The following is a 22,475-nucleotide window of genomic DNA, read 5'->3' on the forward strand; positions in this document are numbered from 1 at the left end:
CAAACACTTTGTCAACTATTTTCTTAATACAAATGTATGTGTGCATTCAGAACTACTTCAAGGACTGTCTGTTTGACCTGTGTGAGCTGGACGGGGCCAAGCCCATCCTGTGTGAGGCCATTGAAGCCTACGTCAATGAGTGCCAGGACCGTGGAGTCAACATCCCCGCCTGGAGGAACCAAACATTCTGCCGTGAGTCAACTGACCAGTGGAGGATGGAGGAATGGACGGATGGAGTGACAGATGGAGGGAAAGATAGATCAGTTACAGGGAAAAGAGAGAGGAATGCAGCGATGGCTGCCAGTGGATGTCAGAAAAGATGGAAAGATGGATGGATGTTAGATGAACAATATTACTAATTATCTAAGCAGAATTAGAAAGAATGTAACTAATGATACAGGGAAGTTGACATTAAGTACCTGTTCCAGTTTCATGGGTGTGTCTGTTTACACATGTACCTCTCCCTCCTTCCTGCAGCTCTGGACTGTCCTGCTAACAGCCACTATGAGCCGTGTGCAGCCCCCTGTCAGAATACGTGCGCTGGGAAGCCCTCCGCGGGCTGCGGTGGTCCCTGTGTGGAGTCGTGTGTGTGTGACCCCGGCTACATCCTCAGTGCTGGAAAGTGTGTGAGGACCACTGAGTGTGGATGCAAACACACCAACGGACAATACTATGAGGTACAAGGGAGAGACTGAAATGTCTACTACTAATAAAGAATGGAGCTACTGTAGGCGAGCGAGTGGGTCAGGGTTGACCAAGCCGTGTTGGGCGGAATAGAGCAGGCTATCAATAGTTTGGAAATTGCACATGTGCAGGACATTGAGTGAAACCAGTGTTGTAAAGTAACTAAGTACATTTACTCAAGTACTGTACTTAAGTAAAATTGTGTTACTTTTACTTAACTGGAGTATTTCCAATTGTCTATACTTTTACTACTACTCCACTACATCGCAGATGCAAATATTGTACTTTTACTCCACTACAATTATTTGAAAACTTTAGTTACTAGTTACTTTGCAGATATCACTTATTACATTATAAAACATACATTAACCACTTTAGCCCTATTTTATACCTAGGCTATTTGAAAATAGCCGATCTACAAGCTCACAATGCGTCGCATCACGGCGCGTTGTGAGCTTGTAGATCTGCTATTTTCAAACATGTTAGTACTTTTACTTTTGGTTCCTCTCCCTCCGTCTGAACCTATCTATAGCACTAACCATTTAAGAGCATTCTGACAGACTGCTCTGTGGAGGGTGTCAGTGTGTGTTTGTGTGCTTAATAGCTTTTTATCCACTTATCCTGGTCCGCTGGGAATGTCTACATTTCCCTGGAAATATAGTAATTTACCAGGCTGTTGGAAAATGTGTACATTTCCAGGGAAATAGACAGAAGTGGAACTGGAACAATATAACATTGAAGATGATAGGCCTACACGGGTTTAATATCCTGATCTGATAAAATTGGTGTCCTACCTGAAAATGGATTTTGTGTTTGCTGGGGACACGGGGAGACCCCACTGAACAAACACTCAGTGATTACTATCAGAGTTACAGCACCTTTAACATATTCATTTCTCTCTCTCTCTCTCTCTCTCTCTCTCTCTCTCTCTCTCTCTCTCTCTCTCTCTCTCTCTCTCTCTCTCTCTCTCTCTCCCTCTCTCTCTCAGCCTGGAGAGGAGTTTTATGTGGAGAACTGTTTGTTGAAGTGTAGGTGTAATGCTCCCTTCGTCACCTGTTCGGCAGCAGACTGCCCTCCACTGCATGAGTGTAAACTGCAAGGAGGAGATCTGGGCTGCTACCCCACCAGTAAGTTCACTCTCAACAGAGTGCATGTAGATGTAGATAGAAAATAACATGTTTTTATGCAGAGACACAAAAGCTATCAGGAAAGATTGGTTCATAAATTACAAACATAAACTTGTGAAAAAAGTACTCAAATATATGACCTTCAACTCCAGCTCCTACTACACCCAAACCTCCAACACCAGGTCCAACTACACCCAGACCAACCACGACAAGCACACCAAGTAAGACTGAAAATGAACAAACGTTTGTCAGTATACATTCCTTCGTGTCCTTCATACCTCATTTATGAACCATTTATTTAATGTTCTCATCTCTGTGTTTTCTTGTAACCCACAGTAACATGTCCTCCCAATGCTGAGTACAATGAGTGTGGTCCAGCTTGTAGTCCCAGCTGTAAGGAACCCTCCACCAACTGTACAGGCCCCTGCATTAGTGGCTGCTTCTGTAAGCCGGGCTACGTCTTAAACGGACGCCGTTGTGTCAAACCGGAGACCTGTGGCTGTCTGGATGAACACAACAACTACTATGAGGTTAGATGTCATAAGTAAATTATCTAACTGATGTGAGTCAATGGGGAAGACATGAACTGAGAAGAGATTTAATTATTACAAGACATGATATGAGAGAACAATTCCATATATAAATTAGCCTTAAGACTGACTTCATGCGTTGTCTTATGTTTGTCAGCCTGGAGAGATCATCTTTGGTGACGGCTGCTCCAAGCTGTGTCGCTGTGCAGGGAACTACACCTTGCAGTGTGTGGATAATTCCTGTGACCCCACAGAAGAGTGTCGTGAGATCAGCGGAGTAGCAGGATGCTATCCCAAAGGTGATAATGTCAAGAAAAACATGTCATACTTAACACAAAGGCAGGACCAGCAGGCCAACCAGCCCTATATACATGCTAATGACTGAGTCGTTACGGGAGGAAGTTACAACTTTGGCCAACTGATTGCTCCAACTGGCCAGCCTATTGGCTAGTTCATTGTTGGACCAAACATCCTTCCGGCCTATGGGATTGATTCTACCGTGTTACTCTGTATACGCCGTATACAGGGCAGATTTTTTTGGGGAAAACAACATATACACTCTAATAACCATTTCATCCATTGAAAACGTACTAGCGTATCGCGTATGTTGTGCAGGGAATATCGTATACCCTCCGAAAAAACCTAGAACACACCACTCTATGGGAAGTAGTCTGTCGGTTGGCCTTACAACAAACTAGCCAATCATAGTGGAATCATCCCTTCAGGCTATGGGATTGAGGACATTTATAATGACAAACGCACCTTGTCTGTGAGCAATCTATATTTTGCATATACATTTATATTCTGATTACATTTTAAGAGAGAAATAGTTCATGCAGTTGCTTAATCTTGATTAATTTCACATGGACAAAGCCTAGTTTAAAGGGTGGTTAATAATATTCTTGACGTTTCCATAGAGGAAACAGTTGCTATCCTGTCACTTTGACAATGTGATTGACTATGTGATGATTGATGATGAAACATTATTTGTAACCCGAGCACACAGTAACACATACCTTCCTCCACCATCTGTCATACAGCTACATCCACCTGCATAGCCTCTGGAGATCCACACTACACCACCTTTGACCGTCGCAAGTACAACTTCATGGGCAACTGCAGCTATGTGATGTCTAAACCCTGCAACCACACCTCCATGCAGCACTTTGAGGTCCATGTCGACAACGAAAACCGCCACAACAGACCTACTATCTCCTACGTGAAGGCTGTGCACGTGTACGTGCGCAGCATGAAGATTTCTATCCTGAAGGGAGGCACAGTACAGGTGAGATGGGTGGAATTAGTGAGTCCAAATATGATTAAAGTGCTTCTAAGATTGGCTGTTAATCAAGGGCTTCTTTACTGTGAATACTGTGGCCGTAATGTCAATTTAGAAATACTCTTGCAATGTGTCTTGTCTTCTTCTCTAACCAACTGCCTCAGAATTCAAAATTCTTGCTCAGATTTTCCACTCTGATTTCACATTTCTAAGTAGTGATGCATGAGTCCTGATAACGTGCTTTTAAAACCATTGATAATTAAACAACTTTAACTTTCTATTTCTCTAATAATTGTCATCTTTGTCTCTCTCGTGTTTCTTTTGTGTAGCTGAATGGGACCAATGTCAACCTGCCAGTCACTCCAGCCAGCGGTATCTCTGTGTTCAAGTCTGGGAAACACTACACTGTAGCCATGGACTTTGGTGTGACCGTCCGCTACGATGGAAACCACTTCATGGACATCAAAGTGATCAAAGAGTGAGTGAAACCCATAATAGCCTGTTATTTGAATGATTTGACTGATCTCGTTTAAAGACACATACAGTGACTGAACAGGTGTCCCATGAATTAATTCCTCTCCACCCTTTCCTTTTCCTCCACCTGGTGACCTGCAGTTACAAGGACACATTGTGTGGTCTGTGTGGAGACTACAATGACAATGCCAAGGATGACATGCGAAAGCCAGACGGCATCGTGACCAATGACCCCAATGTGTTCGGACACAGCTGGGTGACCGATCCCAAGTGAGTAACGTTAACATGAACGCCGCCTACTCCATTATGAACACGCACAAACACACACACATTGGTACAGATACATTCATCCACAAACGTGTGTCTCCATAGCTGTAATAAGAAGCCCAACGTCACGGTCCCAGGATGTACGGATGAGGAACAGGATCTGTATGAGAGCTCTGGATACTGTGGCATCCTGTTGGACAAGAGGGGACCCTTTGCTGTGTGTCACCGCAAGGTCAACCCCAATGTGAGTGCTAATACACACAAACATATCACACGCACAGACACAAATGCATACGCTCTCAAACACATACACTTTTCAACTCCTTTCTTAATACTGTATGTGTTTGTTCATTCTCCAGGACTACTTCAAGGACTGTCTGTTTGACCTGTGTGAGCTGGACGGGGCCAAGCCCATCCTGTGTGAGGCCATTGAAGCCTACGTCAATGAGTGCCAGGACCGTGGAGTCAACATCCCCCCCTGGAGGAACCAAACATTCTGCCGTGAGTCAACTGACCAGTGGAGGATGGAGGGATGGAAAGATGGATGGATGGATGGATAAGGAGATGAGGGGATGAATGTTTAGATGAGCGATATTTCTAAAGTATTGAACTAACGATAAAGGTGTCTGTATGTGTGAGTTTATACCTGTTCCTCTCTCTCCTTCCTGCAGCTCTCGACTGTCCTGCTAACAGCCACTATGGGCCGTGTGCAGACCCCTGTCAGAATACGTGCGCTGGGAAGCCCTCCATGGGCTGCGGTGGTCCCTGTGTGGAGTCGTGTGTGTGTGACCCCGGCTATATCCTCAGTGCTGGAAAGTGTGTGAGGACCACTGACTGTGGATGCAAACACACCAACGGACAATACTATGAGGTATATAGGAGAGACTGAAATGTCTACCCAACTGATTAATCAATGGCTTTACATGCATTACTCCTTATATCTCTAGGAAACAAAGCAGGCACGCTGACATCAGACTCAACTCACCACCAGATGGTGACATGTTGACAGTCCAGCCCCTCTTTTCAACTGAGTGTCCAACTTAAGACATGTGTTCTCAAATCAGATAAAACAATAACTGAATTGATTATTAATGTACAACCGGTGCTCTGGTACCATGTACACTTGTATGTGTAGTATATGTTTCCACATGTTCGGCCATTGTGTTTGTTCTGTGCATTCTATGGCTAGCACAAAAGTCCAAAAACAACTCTTGTTCAGAATCAGATTAGAGAGACCATTCCTCACAGTCACGCCCTTTAAGTGTCTATCTATGCCGGTGCCCGCGTGTGCGTTGAAGTCTCTCAGTAGGATTATGGACAGGGGTGCACATAACTGGTGCGCAGGTGCGCATGCGCACCCAAAATAAATAACGCGCGGCACATCAGACGACGCGAGGCGCTTTTGCGTACCAACAGCTGAGACAGGATTTTCCAAGCTTTTATTTTTTAGCAAAACTAAAAAATAAAAGCCTGGAGATCGAGGCTAGGAATTTACTTCCTGAAGCCACACTCACACAATCACGCTAAAGCATGCGTCGGCCCCATGTACAGCCATTAGGCGCAGGAGGAGGGGGCGCATTCTGCACGTGATTGTGTGAGTGTTGCCTCGCAACTGACACACAGACACGCTGCGACTTGCAGCTCGCTGCACGCAGCCAGCAACGGCTGTTAGCGGCACTCGTCACCGATGATGAACGCACCGTAATGGTGCAAAATATGCCGTGAACGTGCCAATCTGGCGGATAAAAGCAGCGCAGCACAGGGCACCAACCTTGGGGGGTTCACCAAACGGCGTGAGAAAAAAAAAATAGGCGAAGTCACATCTCCAGGTGCTCTTCTGAGTACTAAACCTAAAAAGTTATGTGCACCCCTGATTATGGATCCCTATGTATCACCTGTTTCATGTATCACCCGTTTCAAAATTGCACATACACAGGTCTTTGAGTGAAACAAAACGAGTGCTTCCCCTCCCCCATGCACCAGGATGCTTATTTTGCTTTTTTCCCCCCACATTTCCTGTCCTCCCACATTTAGCATAACATAATACTATATATTTATTATTATTATATATGTATTCATGAAAATCTCTCTCTCTCTCTCTCTCTCTCTTTCTCTCAGCCTGGAGAGGAGTTTTATGTGGAGAACTGTTTGTTGAAGTGTAGGTGTAATGCTCCCTTCGTCACCTGTTCGGCAGCAGACTGCCCTCCACTGCACGAGTGTAAACTGCAAGGAGGAGATCTGGGCTGCTACCCCACCAGTAAGTTCACTCTCAACAACAGAGATGCTCTGGCAGAGAAACAAAAAGTAGCTTTGAGCGAAGAAGAAAAAAGGGACCTTCAACTTAGACGAGAATCGGGAATGTTTGTTCCAAAACTACCAACAAAATGTGCATTGAATAAAATGGGTTATAAGAAAAATATTTTCTTTTCTGACTTCAGGTACTACTACACCCAAACCTCCAACTCCTGGACCAACTACACCCAAACCTCCAACTCCTGGACCAACTACACCCAAACCGCCAACTCCTGGACCAACTACACCCAAACCAACCACGCCAAAGCCAACCACTACTAAACCACCGAGTAAGACTTAAAATGACAGCACATTGTCCTAATTAAAGATCAGATTTAGAAATATAATAAAAAATTAGATTAGATTAGATTATTTTCAAGCCATATGCTATGTCTTTTATGTCATATGCCATCATAGGACATTTAATCCATCTTCTCACTGTGTTGTTTTTCTCTGTTTTTTCTTGCGACCCACAGTAACATGTCCTCCTAATGCTGAGTACATAGAGTGTGGTCCAGCTTGTATTCCCAGCTGTCAAGAACCCTCCACCAACTGTACAGGCTCCTGCATTAGTGCCTGCTTCTGTAAGCCGGGCTACGTCTTTAAGGGACGCCGTTGTGTCAAACTGGAGACCTGTGGCTGTCTGGATGAACACAACAACTACTACGAGGTTAGACCATAGACTGTGTAAAAGAATGGACAACGTTACGCCCATACACTCTACAGACCGTAAATGAAGCCTATTTTTCAGCTATTTCAAATCCGCCATCTTCCTGTATCGTGTCATATCCTATGCAGCCGGAAATGAATGCTATTGGTTGGGTAGCTTGTCAATCAAGAGCGGGGGTGGGGAATGCTATTGGTTCTGTAGCTTGTCAATCAAATCATACCGCCCCTCCTCCAGCATACCCTACTTTATCATCAACTTTTTAATAAATGGCTCCAAAATTCACCAAAACGCATATCATGGTGATTGAAAGAAGACTTTAAACTAGGGACTGGAAGCATAGTATTTATGACCATGTTTATTGGGGTAATAAAATCAAGTCTAAAGTTCGGCATAAACCCATCCACTTGCATTGAGAGTTATTTCTTCGGACACCAGCAGGGTTAAAACAGCGAAACTACGGGCCATTCATATGAACTGTCACTTCCTGTATAGACTCAATTTCAAAGGCGGATGCTGGGCCCTTGGGTTAGACGCCATACATAGAGTACAGAAGTCCTGACGTCACTCGTCCATCCCCTGGTTCGTTAAGTAATTTCGCTATGGATAATAACATTGGGTCTTCTTAGAATCGTCTCATATAAGAATTGTGGTCCAAAAATAAACAAACTGTCTCTGCGATATTGTCAGGGAGGTGGCTCTGTATCGTTTATGATAGTCAGTCACTCATATTTCAAACAGTCGTTTGAAACAGTTTCTGGCGAAAATGTAACAAATTCGTCGGAAGTAACATTAGTGTTTTCTCACCGTCAGTTGATGCTTCATATCCATAAGAGTAAAACCGCCAGGGTCATTTGTTTATTTTTGGAACACAGTTCTTATTTGACGTGATATAAAAGACGTCTATGGGAATTAAGAACGGGGGGAAAACGCGAACCAGGTAGGATGTGTAAATTGCGTCAGACTTCGGTGCTCTATTACATCGCTCATGTAAATGATCCATAGATTAAATGAGTCAATGAGGATGTCATTAACTGAGAGGAGCCTAAATGATTACAAGACATGATGAGAGAACGATTCCATATAAATTAGACTTAAGACTGACTTCATGCCTTGTCTAATGTTTGTCAGCCTGGAGAGATCATCTTTGGTGACGGCTGCTCCAAGCTGTGTAGCTGTGCAGGGAACTACACCTTGCAGTGTGTGGATAATTCCTGTGACTCCACAGAAGAGTGCCGTGAAGTCAGCGGAGTAGCAGGATGCTATCCCAAAGGTGATAATGTCAAGAGAAACACTTGACTGGCTGACTGACTGACTGACTGACTGACTGAAGTGATGAAGTTACGACATTGATCAGCCGGTTGGTCTAATAATGAAGTAGCCAATCGCAGAAAAAACATCCCTCCAAGCTATGGGGTGTAGTCTAAGCTCTCAGTAACACATACCTTCCTCCATCTTCCACCATGTTTCATACAGCTACATCCACCTGCATAGCGTCTGGAGACCCACACTACACCACCTTTGACCGTCGCAAGTACAACTTCATGGGCAACTGCAGCTATGTGATGTCTAAACCCTGCAACCACACCTCCATGCAGCACTTTGAGGTCCATGTCGACAACGAAAACCGCTTCAACAAACCTACCATTTCCTACGTGAAGGCTGCGCACGTGTACGTGCGCAGCATGAAGATTTCCATCCTGAAGGGAGGCAAAGTACAGGTGAGATGGGTGTAGTACCCACATTAGTGATCAATTAGTGCCTGCAGATGTTGACATTGGCATATTTGATGAAATAAGCAAGAGCTACAGGGAGCTCATCTTTTAGGTGTTTAAAAAATCCCACTTCGCCCTGCAGTCAGAAACTAATCAGCCATAACAACAAGAATAAACAATCGTTTATAATACTAGATTTTCAGGCCGCCATGCGGCCTTCAAACCTAGTCCTATGTTAATATTTACACCTAGTGATGCTTGCCGGAAGGGGAAATGTTGGAGTGCTGATAAAATGCTCTCGTGTTGCTCTTGCGTAGCTGAATGGGACCAATGTCAACCTGCCAGTCACTCCAGCCAGCGGTATATCTGTGTTGAAGTCTGGGAAACACTACACTGTAGCCATGGACTTTGGTGTGACCGTCCGCTACGATGGAAACCACTTCATGGACATCAAAGTGATCAAAGAGTGAGTGACACCCATAACCTGCCTGTCATTTGAATCATTTGACTGATCTAATTTAAAGATACAGACAGTGACTGAACTGTTGTCCCATTAATTCATTCCCCTCCACCCTTTCCTTTGCCTCCACCTGGTGACCTGCAGTTACAAGGACACATTGTGTGGTCTGTGTGGAGACTACAATGACAATGCCAAGGATGACATGCGAAAGCCAGACGGCATCGTGACCAATGACCCCAATGTGTTCGGACACAGCTGGGTGACAGACCCCAAGTGAGTAACGTTAACATGAACGCAGAGTCCCTCACACACACATTAAAACATAAACACTCATCCACAAACAACCACCATTTCCCTGCTTGTGTCTCCATAGCTGTAATAAGAAGCCCAACGTCACGATCCCAGGATGTACCTATGAGGAACAGGATCAGTATGAGAGCTCTGGATACTGTGGCATCCTGTTGGACAAGAGGGGACCCTTTGCTGTCTGTCACCGCAAGGTCAACCCCAATGTGAGTGCTAATACACACGAATATGACACAAACACACAATGCACATGCAATAAAACACACACTTCTTAATGTATTTTCTTGTTTATTTAGGCCTACTTCAGGGACTGTCTGTTTGACCTGTGTGAGCTGGACGGGGCCAAACCCATCCTGTGTGAGGCCATTGAAGCCTACGTCAATGAGTGCCAGGACCGTGGAGTCAACATCCCCCCCTGGAGGAACCAAACATTCTGCCGTGAGTCAATGGGATGCATGAGGATGAGAGTTATCGGGAAGTAGAGTGAGAAATTAATTGATGGCGGGTCATACCGGTGTGAAGAAGACCCCCGGTCAAGCTGGTAGGGGGATGAAAGCCAACCTTTCCATGAACCCTGTTAGGTCTGACCATTCAGGTAGGAGGAGAACCTCTTGTATGCCAAGGTTAGCTGATGGGTTTGTCAGATGCTGCTGATAGGTCTAGATTAAGGATGGGGACTGAGGATTGGGAGTTAGCCAGGGCAGCATGGAGTGTTTCTGTAACTATGATTTGTGCCGTTTCAGCGGAGTGGGCTGGTTTGAACCCAACAGTTTATTCTCTTTGAGATGGAGAGAGAGCTGGAAACTACTCATTGAATAATCTTGGAAAGAAAGGAAAAGAGTGATAGTCTGTAGTCCTTGATGTCAGAGGGTTAACGTTTCCGATTCAGTGTTCAATGTCCCTCTTCCTCCTTCCTGCAGCTCTGGACTGTCCTGCTAACAGCCACTATGAGCCGTGTGCAGACCCCTGTCAGAATACGTGTGCTGGGAAGCCCCCCACGGGCTGCGGTGGTCCCTGTGTGGAGTCGTGTGTGTGTGACCCCGGCTACATCCTCAGTGCTGGAAAGTGTGTGAAGGCCAGCTCCTGTGGGTGTAAAGACGTCGACGATCAGTACTATGAGGTAGATGGATTTCTTGTTTGAAAACAGTATTACTGGGTAGTGTGCGCATTCATGGGGCAACACCGCATTGACTGAAACACGTACAGCTCTAATCGGCTGTTTGTGATTATAGTCAGCTAGATGTGGTTCTGCAACCTTTTCAGTCCGCAACACCCCAAAATAATCATATTTGAACTGGTGACTTGTAGGAGAGGCATACAATTAGTTAGCACCGTTCAACAGATATATTGTGAAAATAGCCGATCGACAAGCTCACTCAGTTCATTTAAAAAATGTTGCCTCTTTCTTATATTATTTGACTATTTGGCCAATGTTTGACCAGTTTTTATAGTATAGTTTGTCTTTTTTCTTTATTATTATTATATATTTTTAAGTAGGTTATTAAAAAGGTCTTAAAAGTCCTTAAATTGTCACTTAACTGTCATGTGGGGTCCCAACTCCCAACCCATAGGTTGAGAACCACTGAGCTAGAGCAAAGAGACGCAGTGCGTCATCACGTGACCTCGATTACGTGTGTTTTTTCATCCACATATGCTGTTTAATGACATTTCCTGTAAATATAGTGTTATTATTTTGCTAATTTTGTGAATTCATAAATCTCTCTCTCTCTCTCTCTCTCTCTCTCTCTCTCTCTCTCTCTCTCTCTCTCGCTCTCGCTCTCTCAGCCTGGAGAGGAGTTTTATGTGGAGGACTGTAGGTTTAAGTGTAGGTGTAATGCTCCCAACATCACCTGTACGCCGACAGAGTGCCCGCCACGGCACGAGTGTAAGCTACAAGAAGGAGACCTGGGATGCTACCCCACCAGTAAGTCCATGACCATGTGATTACCACTCTACTACTCTGCCACTGATTAATGTGCAATGCCCAGACACCATCCATTAAAGAATGTGAATCATTCACTGGTTTCTTTCAAAACTGAATTTTAATTCCCTTTTTTTTATTTATTTTTTTATAATAAAATATTCAATCAATCAAAAAAACAAAACAAAGCTGTTCATGTTAGAGCTGGGTAAATAACCAAAAATGAAACGAAACCGACATTTAGATCCTCTTACCTCTTAAAGCGACGCGTTGTGAGCTTGTAGAGCTGCTATTTTCATCGGATTTTCATACTTTTTATACATTTGAAAACTTGTGAAATGATACCTATAATGAGTACTTTTACTTTTGGTACTTTAAACACATTTTGAGCCAATACTTTTTTAACTTTTACTCAAGTACATTTTGAATACCAAACTTTTTACAATAGGGTATTGAAAGTTTTACTTCAGTAAAACGTGTGAGTACTTCTTCCATCACTGCTGATATGTACTGATGTGTACTGTGTCCCCCCTGTCAGGCTCTCAGGACTGTGTGGTGTCAGGAGACCCTCACTACAACACCTTTGATGGGAAGTTCTACAGCTTCATGGGTACCTGCACGTACACACTGGCCAGAGCCTGCAAAAACAACACAGGTACTGGTACCTACACTCTGGCTAGAAACTGCACAAGCAACACAAGCATTGAAAGACACATCCGAACATGTTTCGTTTTCACACATTTCTTATTTGAATCTACTGCCAGCTGCACAGCAAATTAACTCTATCTACACAAACTCCTGGGTGTTAATGTAAAGTTAATTTAAATGAAAAAGGTTTTACATGCTCAGAGTGAAATGAACACTGGATTTTATTGTGTGGTCTTCATTTATTAATGACTCACTGAGTCTCTGCTAAGTTGATATGGCTAAATATACTCTGGTGTGGGTTTTTATAGACACAATGCAAAGTTAGATCTCTTGAATCACTGAGCACCTCTCATAGAATCCCTGGATGAGCTGATTTGGGTGACGCAGGGGTATTGTACCTGTCTACCATTGCAGAGTCTAGGCCGGGGTTCGTACCCAGACCGAATTAACCAAGCCTCCATAGAATTTTTCTTTTTTTCTATTTTAAACTTTTTTTCTTCTAAATTTAGAGTAGCCAATTACCTTTCCTCTTCAATTTAGTCGTCTTTATGCCAATTGATTCCTCCCCACACACATTTCTGTGTCTGGGGTCTCCAACTCCGCAGACAAATACATACATTTCTACATTTTTGGGGTCCTTGACAAGTTTGAGAACCACTGCTCTAAAAAAAAGCAAAAAACAACAGAAAAAAACAACAAGGAATACAGGAATTTAGGGTTTTCATCACAGCTGTGTCGCTGTTCTCAGGTCCGTGGTTCTCTGTGGAGGGCAAGAACGAGGAGAGGACCCTGAAAGGTGTGTCCTACCTGAAGAAGCTCTACGTCACTGTGGATGACGTCACCGTCACCATGATGAAGAGCAGGAGGATCCTGGTCAGTACATGTCCACTACTATCAATGGTTTCCCAAACTGAGGGTCGGGACCCCCAGGGGGCAGGGTTGCCAGATCTGCTTATTATAATTTCCCCGCAAGATTTCATTTGAAAATAGCCGATCTACAAGTTCACAACGCGTGAACTTGCTCATGTGCTCATGTGGGTCATAGTCGCTTCTTTTGGGCTGGTTTTCCTAGACCTGGTTGCTTGTTTCTCTCACAGAATCTGGCAACACTGCCAGGGGGGTCCCCAAATGATTTTGGGGGGTCCCCTTATCACTGCAACATTGTTTTCTCACTCAACAGTAAACAAACCATCATACAGTATAAGTATATACCTGCACATTTCTAAAGTTGTAATGTTATGACTTCTAAGTCCAATACCAAATTGTCAACTAGTACGCAAGAAAGAGGCAAACATTGTGAGAATAGCTGATCTACAAGGCGTTGTGAGCTTGTAGATTGGCTATTTTCCACAATATTTGTCTGTGGAACCAGCAGACAGACAGACAGACAGACAGACAGACAGACAACAGCTTGTACTTTACTTGTGTAGGTCAATTTTTCAATACTTTATACTTTTAAGAGACAGTATTTGTAGATTTATATTACTACAAAAAATAGGCTACATTATAACCAGTAAAGCCATATTATTTACTTTGTCTATTCAAATACAGCTGTTGATCACTGCAATGATATGCCAGGTCCACTAGGTGGCACTGTGGTATTATGAAACTGACCTTGTTTGAGCGTTCTATGGAGTCAGCAGTCATTACAATGAATATTTTGTATCTGTCTACTTATTACAATCCATGGTAGGCATCATTAGAGAATCACTCTCCTCCTAATCCCATGGATTAGTGAGATCTATGAGCCAGCGGTCGCATCATTTGTTTGGTTCACCTTTTCATCTCGGAAGACCTTTCCGCATCTCACTGTCCTCATGCAGTGGTGGAGGAAGTAGCGATACTTCAATGCAGAAATACTTTGTTCCAAACAGGGGCGATGCTAGAGTCCGTGGGCACCCTAGGCTTTTCAATATTTTGAAAGAAAGAAAGCAACATTTATTTCATGTTTTTTTATTAACCCTTTCAATCCGAGAACGCACAGATTTTGTTTTAGCCATAACCATTACTTTATACTTTGGGCTATTCAAAAATAGCAGATTTTTCAAAAAATAGCAGATACAAGCTCATAGAGCGGCACTGAGTGTAGATCTGCTATTTTTTTTTTCTTTGAATATAATATGTTTTTTTAAGCGCACATTTGTAACTCAAATCTTTGCTTCTAGGGGGATTCTACAAATGTCTTCTAAATCCTAACAGTTTTCTTTTGAAAAAAACGTATGTTGCTATAATATCAGTGGTTCTCAAACCTTTTTCATATCAAGGGCCCCCAAAATGATATGTATTTGTCCACGGACCCCCATCTCAAAATAATCCTCATAGACCCCCAGAAACTAAGATTTGGGTTAAAAATGTTCGCTTGTAAAATATATATAAGATTTGCACAAATGTTCACAATTTCTTTTTTCAAAAATAGCAGATCTACAAGCTTGTAGATCTGCTATTTTTGAATAGCCAAAGTATAAAATAATGGTTAAAGTGGTTACACAGATGCGTTCCCGGTTTTAATGGGTTAAAATCAATTATCGATTATTTTTTATAATCAATTAATTCATTAGTTTGATTAACTGTTGCACCCTTACTCTCTCTCTCTCTCTCTCTCTCTCTCTCTCTCCTCCTTGCAGGTGGCCGGGCGTCGCGTGGCCCTCCCTCACTCGCCCTCTCCTCTCGTCTCGCTCTCCCTGGCGGGTCAGTACGTCACGTTGCAGACCACGTTCGGCCTGCGCGTGCGCTGGGACGGGAACCACTACGCCCAGATCTCTGTTCCCAGGTTGGTACAGGGACAGGCACTCAGTGAACCAGGGGTCTTCAACAACAGACCCCGAGGAGGTCCTCAGAGTTACTACAGGGGGGGGGGGACCTTTTTTTTACGTCAACCACTTGAACCCTAGCATCCCTATTCTGAGACGAACATTAGCCAAAAATAGCAGATCTACAAGCTCAGGCGTTGAAACTCGTTCAAAAGAGTTCCGGATTGTAGCTTTAAAAGTACGGAAGCACTATTTTCCAGGGATTCGTCCTTTACGATAAGAAGGATTTGCGTTTTACAATGATCTCAATAATTAATATCTAAACATAGCAGGAATTACATCTTTGATTAGAGAGAGATGTGCACGTGTTGAGTTGGCGTGCGCAGGTACAGGCCGAGTTCAAAGGTCAGACAAACACATCTGTGCTTGCGTGCGTCTTGAACAAATCTTTCCCCATACATGCTGCTTAAATCTTTAAGCCTGAATGCGAAAATAGCAGATCTACACAAGCTCAACGCGGCTTTTTGCGCCATGTTGTGAACTTGTTGAACGGCTATTTTTGCGCGCTACTAAGTATAAATCATGAGTTTACTCCTCCATCTCCCATCCAAGTCTTTAACTAATCTCTCTCTTATTTTGATTATTACATATTTAAGCCTGACAGAAAACGGCCAATCTACAAGCACACAATGTGAGCTCGTAGATCGTAAGCGACACAGGCGCACGATCCATGACGTGTCTTTAACTAATCTCACTCGTGGTGCTTCATCAGATTCTTTCTGTCGGCCTTATCTCCTCTCTAACTTGTATTCCCATGGGAATAAAAGGGCCAATACTTATCGGGTCTTTAAGCCTGAATAAGAGTCTTCTTCATCCCTTAATCTCTAATCCTCTCCTCTCCTCTCCTCTCCTCTCCTCTCCTCTCCTCTCCTCTCCTCTCCTCTCCTCTCAGCTCCTACCATGACCAGATGTGCGGCCTGTGCGGCGACTATGACGGCAAACCGGGCAACGACTTCACCAAGCCAGATGGCGCGCTGGCCGGAAACACCAACGACTTCGGCAACAGCTGGCAGACGGAGGAGGACGAGGATGACTCGTGAGTTTTGTGGCTGGGCCTCCCGCGGGATTTCTGGGACGTAATGTGGGAATGTGCTGAGTTCCTTGGGGGAGATCAGCAGGGATGATTGGGTTTATATTTAGAGTCAGGCATATGGCTGTATGTCTTACGAACTAGAAGTTGGATCACGTGGATCTCAGGATCAACATGGGAGCGTCGTGGCTCTTGTCTTGTCTTCTGTGACGTCAGTTGTCTATGACGGGGGTTGTCTCCCACAAACACTCTGCTCTAAACTATCATCATCAGAATATAGAGCTATTTAACACTTATTCTTAACAAAAAATACCATACTGAATCTTCAAAATGTTTGTATATCGTCCATATTATTTCCAAAACGGTTGCTTTTGAGGATTCAAATTCTAAAATGGCAAAAGTAGCAGATCCAGAAGCTCGAAACACGTCGCTTTGCGCTGCATTTCGATCTTGTGGATTTGCTACCTTTGATGCTTTTGTGTGACGCTGTAGCAGGATCAAGTAGGGTGTTCATTTACGAAAAAACACAAAAAGTTGAAATATGGAGATAGGATGTTTCTGCCCGACAACAGCGATATGTATATGTTTTTTGTTTGTTTTTAACAGATGCACACCCGGTACCAAGCCAGACCCTGTGTGTGACCCGACACTACAGGCTGAGGTGGTGAAACCAGAGAAATGTGGTAAACTCAAGGACCCCGCCGGACCCTTCAGGTGACTACAATCGCTTTCCCTTTTATTGTCTCAGACTGCGCGTGCGTGCGTGCGTGCGTGCGTTTGGTTGGGGGGAGGGGGGGCAGAAGCTATGTCACATTATCCAGATTAGAGCAAGCTATTATTGCAATCTGAGATAAGATTAATGAAATGATAGATAATCTTTGGGAAGACACTGTCCAAAGTGTATCTAAGACAAGTGTGTGTGTGTGTGTGTGTGTGTGTGTGTGTGTGTGTGTGTGTGTGTGTGTGTGTGTGTGTGTGTGTGTGTGTGTGTGTGTGTGCGTGCGTGTGTGTGATAATATATATATAATATAATATATCCATCTTGCTATTTGGCTCAATGCACTTTCTTGGATATACTAATTCTACCATGCCTTTTTCTTTTTTGATTAATCAAATAATTGGGAAGCGTGTTTTTTATATTATATTATTATATTGAGCTATATTTTATATGTATAAAAAGACATGATGTATTAACGAAGCGATCACACTATTTTGTACTTGTGTCCTGCAAAGATAATGAAAATAGCAGGTCTACAAGCTGCACAAGATCACAACGCCATGTATTGTGTTCTGAGCTTGTACAGTAGATCGGCTATTTTCACCTTTAAAAAAGTCTTCATTTCTAAACATTTTGTCTATAATGACACGTCCAAATTAGGGACTGATTATGATTTGATCATTTTATTAAACGATCGGTTATTTAGTGTAATTACATTGATTAGTCTGTTGCCCCTCTCTGTACTCTGCGTCCTACAGGTCATTTAGTGTAATTACATGGATTATTTTGATGAAAATAGTCTATACTCTGTGTCCTATACAGGGAGTGTATCAGCGTGGTGGATCCCACGCCGTTCTTCCAGGCCTGCGTGTATGACATGTGTGAAAACAACGGCCAGCAGGGGGCACTGTGTGACCAGCTGCAGGTCTACACTGACGCCTGTCAGAGTGCCGGGGTCAAAGTGCACCCCTGGAGGACCCCCGCCTTCTGCCGTAAGTAACTAAGTACATTTACTCAAGTACTTTATTTAAGTACAATTTTGAGTTATTTTTTACTTTAGTGGAGTATTTCCAATTTTCAATACTTCAATACGTCTACTCCACTACATCTCAGAGGCAAATATTGTACTTCTACTCCGCTACAATTATTTGAAAACTTTTAATTACTAGTTACTTTGCAGATATAAATGATTACATTATAAAACATACATTAACCACTTTAGCCCTATTTTATACCTAAGCTATTTGAAAATATACTTTTGGTACTTTAAGTATATTTTGATGCCAATACTTTTGTACTTTTACTCAAGTAACATTTTGAACACAGGCCTTTTACTTGTAACAGAGTATTTGTATATTGTGGTATTGCTACTTTTACTTTTTTACCAAGTAAAATATCTGAGTACTTCTTCCACCACTGTAAAATAAAATCATTTTTGAAAGTTTTCTGGAACAGTTTAGATGCAATGCACAGTGAAATCAACATTATATTATATTGAGTGTATTAATTTAACTTTTCCCCCCTTTTCTCAATTCATCTCTCTCTCTCTCTCTCTCTCTCTCTCTCTCTCTCTCTCTCTCTCTCTCTCTCTCTCTCTCTCTCTCTCTCTCTCTCTCTCTCTCTCTCTCTCTCTCTCTCTCTCTCTCTCTCTCTCTCTCTCTCTCTCTCTCTCTCTCTCTCTCTCTCTCTCTCTCTCTCTCTCCCCATCCAGCTCTGAGCTGTCCTCCACACAGCTCCTACTCTCTGTGTGTGAGTGCGTGTCCCGAGACGTGTGTGGGTACGGGCGGCCCGTCGGGCTGCGAGGACGTGTGTGTGGAGGGTTGCCAGTGCAACCCCGGCTTCATCCTCAGCGACGACAAGTGCGTCCCACTCAAGGACTGCGGCTGCGTGGACCCCAGCGGCGACTACCGTCCCGTAAGTCACATGGTCCTCAAACCTTTTCATGGACCCCCAAATGTGTATAGCCGCGGACCACCCAAAATATTTTGTGACAGGGACTTGTGTTGTAAATTTGTTTTGTTTAAGATTGATGCTATATTAACCCGTTTGGAAGCCCCCGGACCCAACTTTGAGAATCACTGCTGTGAGTGCAGTGACAGTGTAGCAGAGTGGCTAAAAACTACTCAGTGTACACGTCCCCTTTAGCGTCCCTCCATGCAGGAGACCCGGGTTCGAATCCTGGGGGTTACAAACGACACCGTGAACCAATCAGCTCCTTCCAAGGCTTGCAAAAACAAGTTGCAAAAACAAGTTAACGTAAAAAATGTGGCAAACAGCTGCCTCAGAGACAGCTGTTTCTGTTTTCGTGAAAGTGGCAAAAATATAACGAGGAAGTTGAGTGTAATTCACTCTTTATGTATATTATCTCTCATAATGTTTTTTATCTTCTATTGTCTTCTATTCCCACCTGACTCGATAGCAGACCCAGACACAGACGGAGGGGTTTCATTAAACTGAAATATAGTTCACAGTCTCATAATAAGTAATGCAGGCAGGACTCAGTATTAACCAAATAATCCAAATAATCCAAAACGGTAAGGTAATCACTACAGGCAGAAACTGATTTACCAATACAACAAATTGCATCGGTACTCTGTGTACCTAAGGTCCTTATAACACAGGGAACAGTCTGACACAGAACACACAGGATGACAGATTGAGGAATGAACCAGTTCTGCAGCCTCAGGGCTGAATCTCATATATCGTTAAAAAACCTTGTATCTCTGTATTCAAACGGTGTCACATAAGCGTAGCGGAAATAGCCGATCTACAAGCTCACAATGCATCATGATGCGATGCATTGTTGTGAGCTTGTAGAGCGCCTATTTTCGCTACTTGAAAAAATGTGAAAGACGGTCAAGGGGTAACATATATAAGTATTAACTTAAGAGCTTGTCACTAAATAATATATTGGATCCATTAGAACACAGGTTCTTTATTTCCAGTTCCTGAAAAGAAACGGTCTTGGACATACAAGGTTTCCACCCGAAAACGACGATGTCAGCCTGTTTTTTGACCTGTGTGTGTATGTGTGTGTGTGTGTGTGTGTGTGTGTGTGTGTGTGTGTGCGTGTGTGTGTGCGTGTGTGTGTCAGGTGGGTGATGAGTGGTACCTGGGGGGCTGTGAGCAGAAGTGTGTGTGCCAGGGAGGAGGGTCCATCCAGTGTCACAACACCAGCTGTGACCCCGTCGCCCAGAGCTGCACGGTGCAAGATGGAGAATATGGCTGCCATGATCTACGTACGACACGTGCACACACACACACACACACACACACACACACACACACACACGCACACACACACACACACACACACATGCGCATGCACGCACGCACACACACACACACACACACACACACACACACACACACACACACACACACACACACACACACACACACACACACACACACACACACGCAAAGAAAATATATGAACGTATATTTTTATATTATGCAACATATATGTTTATCGTTTAGTGACATTTAGCGAAATTGGCCGTCTGCACATATATATCCACATATATGAACCTGAATATGGTATATATGCAGCATAATATATTTCTATTCTGCATATACTTGCCATGTATTGGCAAAAAATATATATATATTAAAAAAGTACCCAAAAAAAATGTCCAGCCCTATGCATATACGCAAGTAAAAGGATAGAAAATTGCTCAAAACTCTGGTAAAGTAAAAACATAACTCAAAGTTGTTCTTAAGTACAATGCTTGAGTACATGTACTTTGTTACTTCACACCACTGCTAAACTCCCTGTCCTCTTCCTCTCCAGCTACGGGCATGTGTTCCGTGTCAGGCGACCCCCACTACACCACCTTTGACAAGAGGACCCACCATTACATGGGCGCCTGCTCCTACACCCTCACCAAGCCCTGCAACGAGACCTCCGGCTTGCCGTACTTCACCGTGGACACGCAGAACGAACACCGCGGCAGCAACAGGAAGATCTCGTACGTCAGGGCCGTGGTGGTCAGCGTGGACGACGCCACCGTCATCCTCGGCAAGGGACGCAAAGTCCAGGTGAGAAGGAAAAGACATTGATGGCTGTCAAATCAGCATCACTCGAAAGCCCAGCTCACATCAACGAAGACCCGCTGTGATTGGCCAGTAGTCGCTGTGATTGTCCAGCTTGATCTCACAGAACACGGTGAAATAGCACAGAATGAAAATTCCATAAATAGACGACTAGAAAACCCGAAAAGCCGTGCATATGAGCCGCAAATCCTACGGTGAAATAACACGGGTTGCAACACGGAAGCAGAGCTGTCCCCACAACATGATTTACAATTCTGTGCCTATCGGTACATAACTCGGACGGCGCTGAGTAGGCTCAAGCGAACTGGAGCCACGTGAAGCACCACCGAGCGAGCTAAAGCGAGCGAGTTGCCGTGCTGAACGCTGCGACTGCGCGCCGAAAATAAGCCACTCCGACTTACTTCCTTACTTACTTAGTCATATTGTGGTAGCAGCAGTAGTATTGGTAAAAGCAGTAATAATAGTTGTTACCAAGGCGACGATGACGATGAGATAACCGTCCCGATTATGGACACAACGCCAGTGTGACGTAGTCTTACGACCGCACAACATCATATCCTACCCATAAATACTATGACCCTGTGAGAGTCCACTGAGTCTGACGGTTGCAGTAGTGATAACAAATAGTAATAATTAATATACCTAGATAAATAGCAGGGCCTATTCACCATATATTAGTTGGGTGATTCAGGAAATCTTCCGGGCCTTCGGCTCTTCGCGACGGTCAATAGTACGAGCCAGCGATTAGAACTACAGTCCTTTATATCCTTGGAGCTAACTCTCCAACAATAGTGATAGTGGTAGTAGTAATAGAAGTAGTATTAGTCTTAATGAGAGCAATTAGTATTTGTGTTTGTGTATTAGTAGTATTACTAGTAGTGTATTAGTAGTATCGAAACGCGGCTCTTCGCGCTGCGTTTCGAGCTTGCGGATTTGCTTCTTTTGATGCTTTCGTGTGACGCTGTAGTATGATCAAGTAAGGTGTCGATTTACGAAGAAAAAAACAACACCACAAAAATGTAAAATATGGAGAAATTAGGTTTTTGCCCCGACGGCAACGATACAGTAATGATTGACTATCCATATATCATGTCTCAGGTGAATGGCACCCAGGTGAGCACTCCCGTCAACCTGCCCAACGGCGTCAAGATCTACCTGAGTGGGAAGTTTGTGGTCCTGGAAACGACCTTTGGCCTCCGGGTGCGTTTCGACGGCAGCCACCACGCAGACGTGCAGCTCCCCGACGCCTACAGCGGCCTGCTCTGTGGCATGTGTGGTAAGGGACCAGTGGAAAGTACTCACGTGTTTTACTTAAGTAAAATTATCAATACTGCAATGTAGAAATACTACCGTTACAAGTAAAAGTCCGGAATTCTAAATGTACTTGAGTAAAAGTACAAAGGTGTTGGCATCAAAATGTACTTAAAGTACCAAAAGTACTGACAATTGGAAATACTCCGGTAAAGTAAAAATAACTCAAAATTGTACTTA

The 22,475-nt window shown here is 43.6% G+C and overlaps 1 protein-coding gene across 1 annotated transcript in view; it reads left to right on the forward strand.

Annotated features, from left to right (window-relative positions):
• Positions 1 to 22,475, forward strand: part of zanl (zonadhesin, like) — a gene marked incomplete at both ends in the record, with an annotated part of 88,170 nt that overhangs the window by 2,441 nt on the left and 63,254 nt on the right. Inside the window, 33 exons of the mRNA XM_084042433.1 lie at positions 51 to 192; positions 478 to 677; positions 1,673 to 1,811; positions 1,964 to 2,032; positions 2,148 to 2,341; positions 2,499 to 2,640; positions 3,382 to 3,626; positions 3,950 to 4,098; positions 4,236 to 4,364; positions 4,467 to 4,605; positions 4,721 to 4,862; positions 5,033 to 5,232; positions 6,480 to 6,618; positions 6,800 to 6,943; positions 7,130 to 7,323; positions 8,452 to 8,593; positions 8,797 to 9,041; positions 9,353 to 9,501; positions 9,640 to 9,768; positions 9,869 to 10,007; positions 10,098 to 10,239; positions 10,722 to 10,921; positions 11,587 to 11,725; positions 12,261 to 12,377; positions 13,119 to 13,243; positions 14,995 to 15,140; positions 16,073 to 16,216; positions 16,817 to 16,924; positions 17,751 to 17,920; positions 18,640 to 18,842; positions 20,023 to 20,167; positions 20,722 to 20,969; positions 22,083 to 22,260. Coding sequence (XP_083898559.1) covers positions 51 to 192; positions 478 to 677; positions 1,673 to 1,811; positions 1,964 to 2,032; positions 2,148 to 2,341; positions 2,499 to 2,640; positions 3,382 to 3,626; positions 3,950 to 4,098; positions 4,236 to 4,364; positions 4,467 to 4,605; positions 4,721 to 4,862; positions 5,033 to 5,232; positions 6,480 to 6,618; positions 6,800 to 6,943; positions 7,130 to 7,323; positions 8,452 to 8,593; positions 8,797 to 9,041; positions 9,353 to 9,501; positions 9,640 to 9,768; positions 9,869 to 10,007; positions 10,098 to 10,239; positions 10,722 to 10,921; positions 11,587 to 11,725; positions 12,261 to 12,377; positions 13,119 to 13,243; positions 14,995 to 15,140; positions 16,073 to 16,216; positions 16,817 to 16,924; positions 17,751 to 17,920; positions 18,640 to 18,842; positions 20,023 to 20,167; positions 20,722 to 20,969; positions 22,083 to 22,260 — 5,236 coding nt within the window. The remainder of the gene's footprint in view (positions 1 to 50; positions 193 to 477; positions 678 to 1,672; positions 1,812 to 1,963; positions 2,033 to 2,147; positions 2,342 to 2,498; positions 2,641 to 3,381; positions 3,627 to 3,949; positions 4,099 to 4,235; positions 4,365 to 4,466; positions 4,606 to 4,720; positions 4,863 to 5,032; positions 5,233 to 6,479; positions 6,619 to 6,799; positions 6,944 to 7,129; positions 7,324 to 8,451; positions 8,594 to 8,796; positions 9,042 to 9,352; positions 9,502 to 9,639; positions 9,769 to 9,868; positions 10,008 to 10,097; positions 10,240 to 10,721; positions 10,922 to 11,586; positions 11,726 to 12,260; positions 12,378 to 13,118; positions 13,244 to 14,994; positions 15,141 to 16,072; positions 16,217 to 16,816; positions 16,925 to 17,750; positions 17,921 to 18,639; positions 18,843 to 20,022; positions 20,168 to 20,721; positions 20,970 to 22,082; positions 22,261 to 22,475) is intronic.

Source organism: Gymnoscopelus microlampas (genome assembly GCF_963454915.1).
Source record: "Gymnoscopelus microlampas genome assembly, chromosome: 19".
Taxonomy (NCBI): domain Eukaryota; kingdom Metazoa; phylum Chordata; class Actinopteri; order Myctophiformes; family Myctophidae; genus Gymnoscopelus; species Gymnoscopelus microlampas.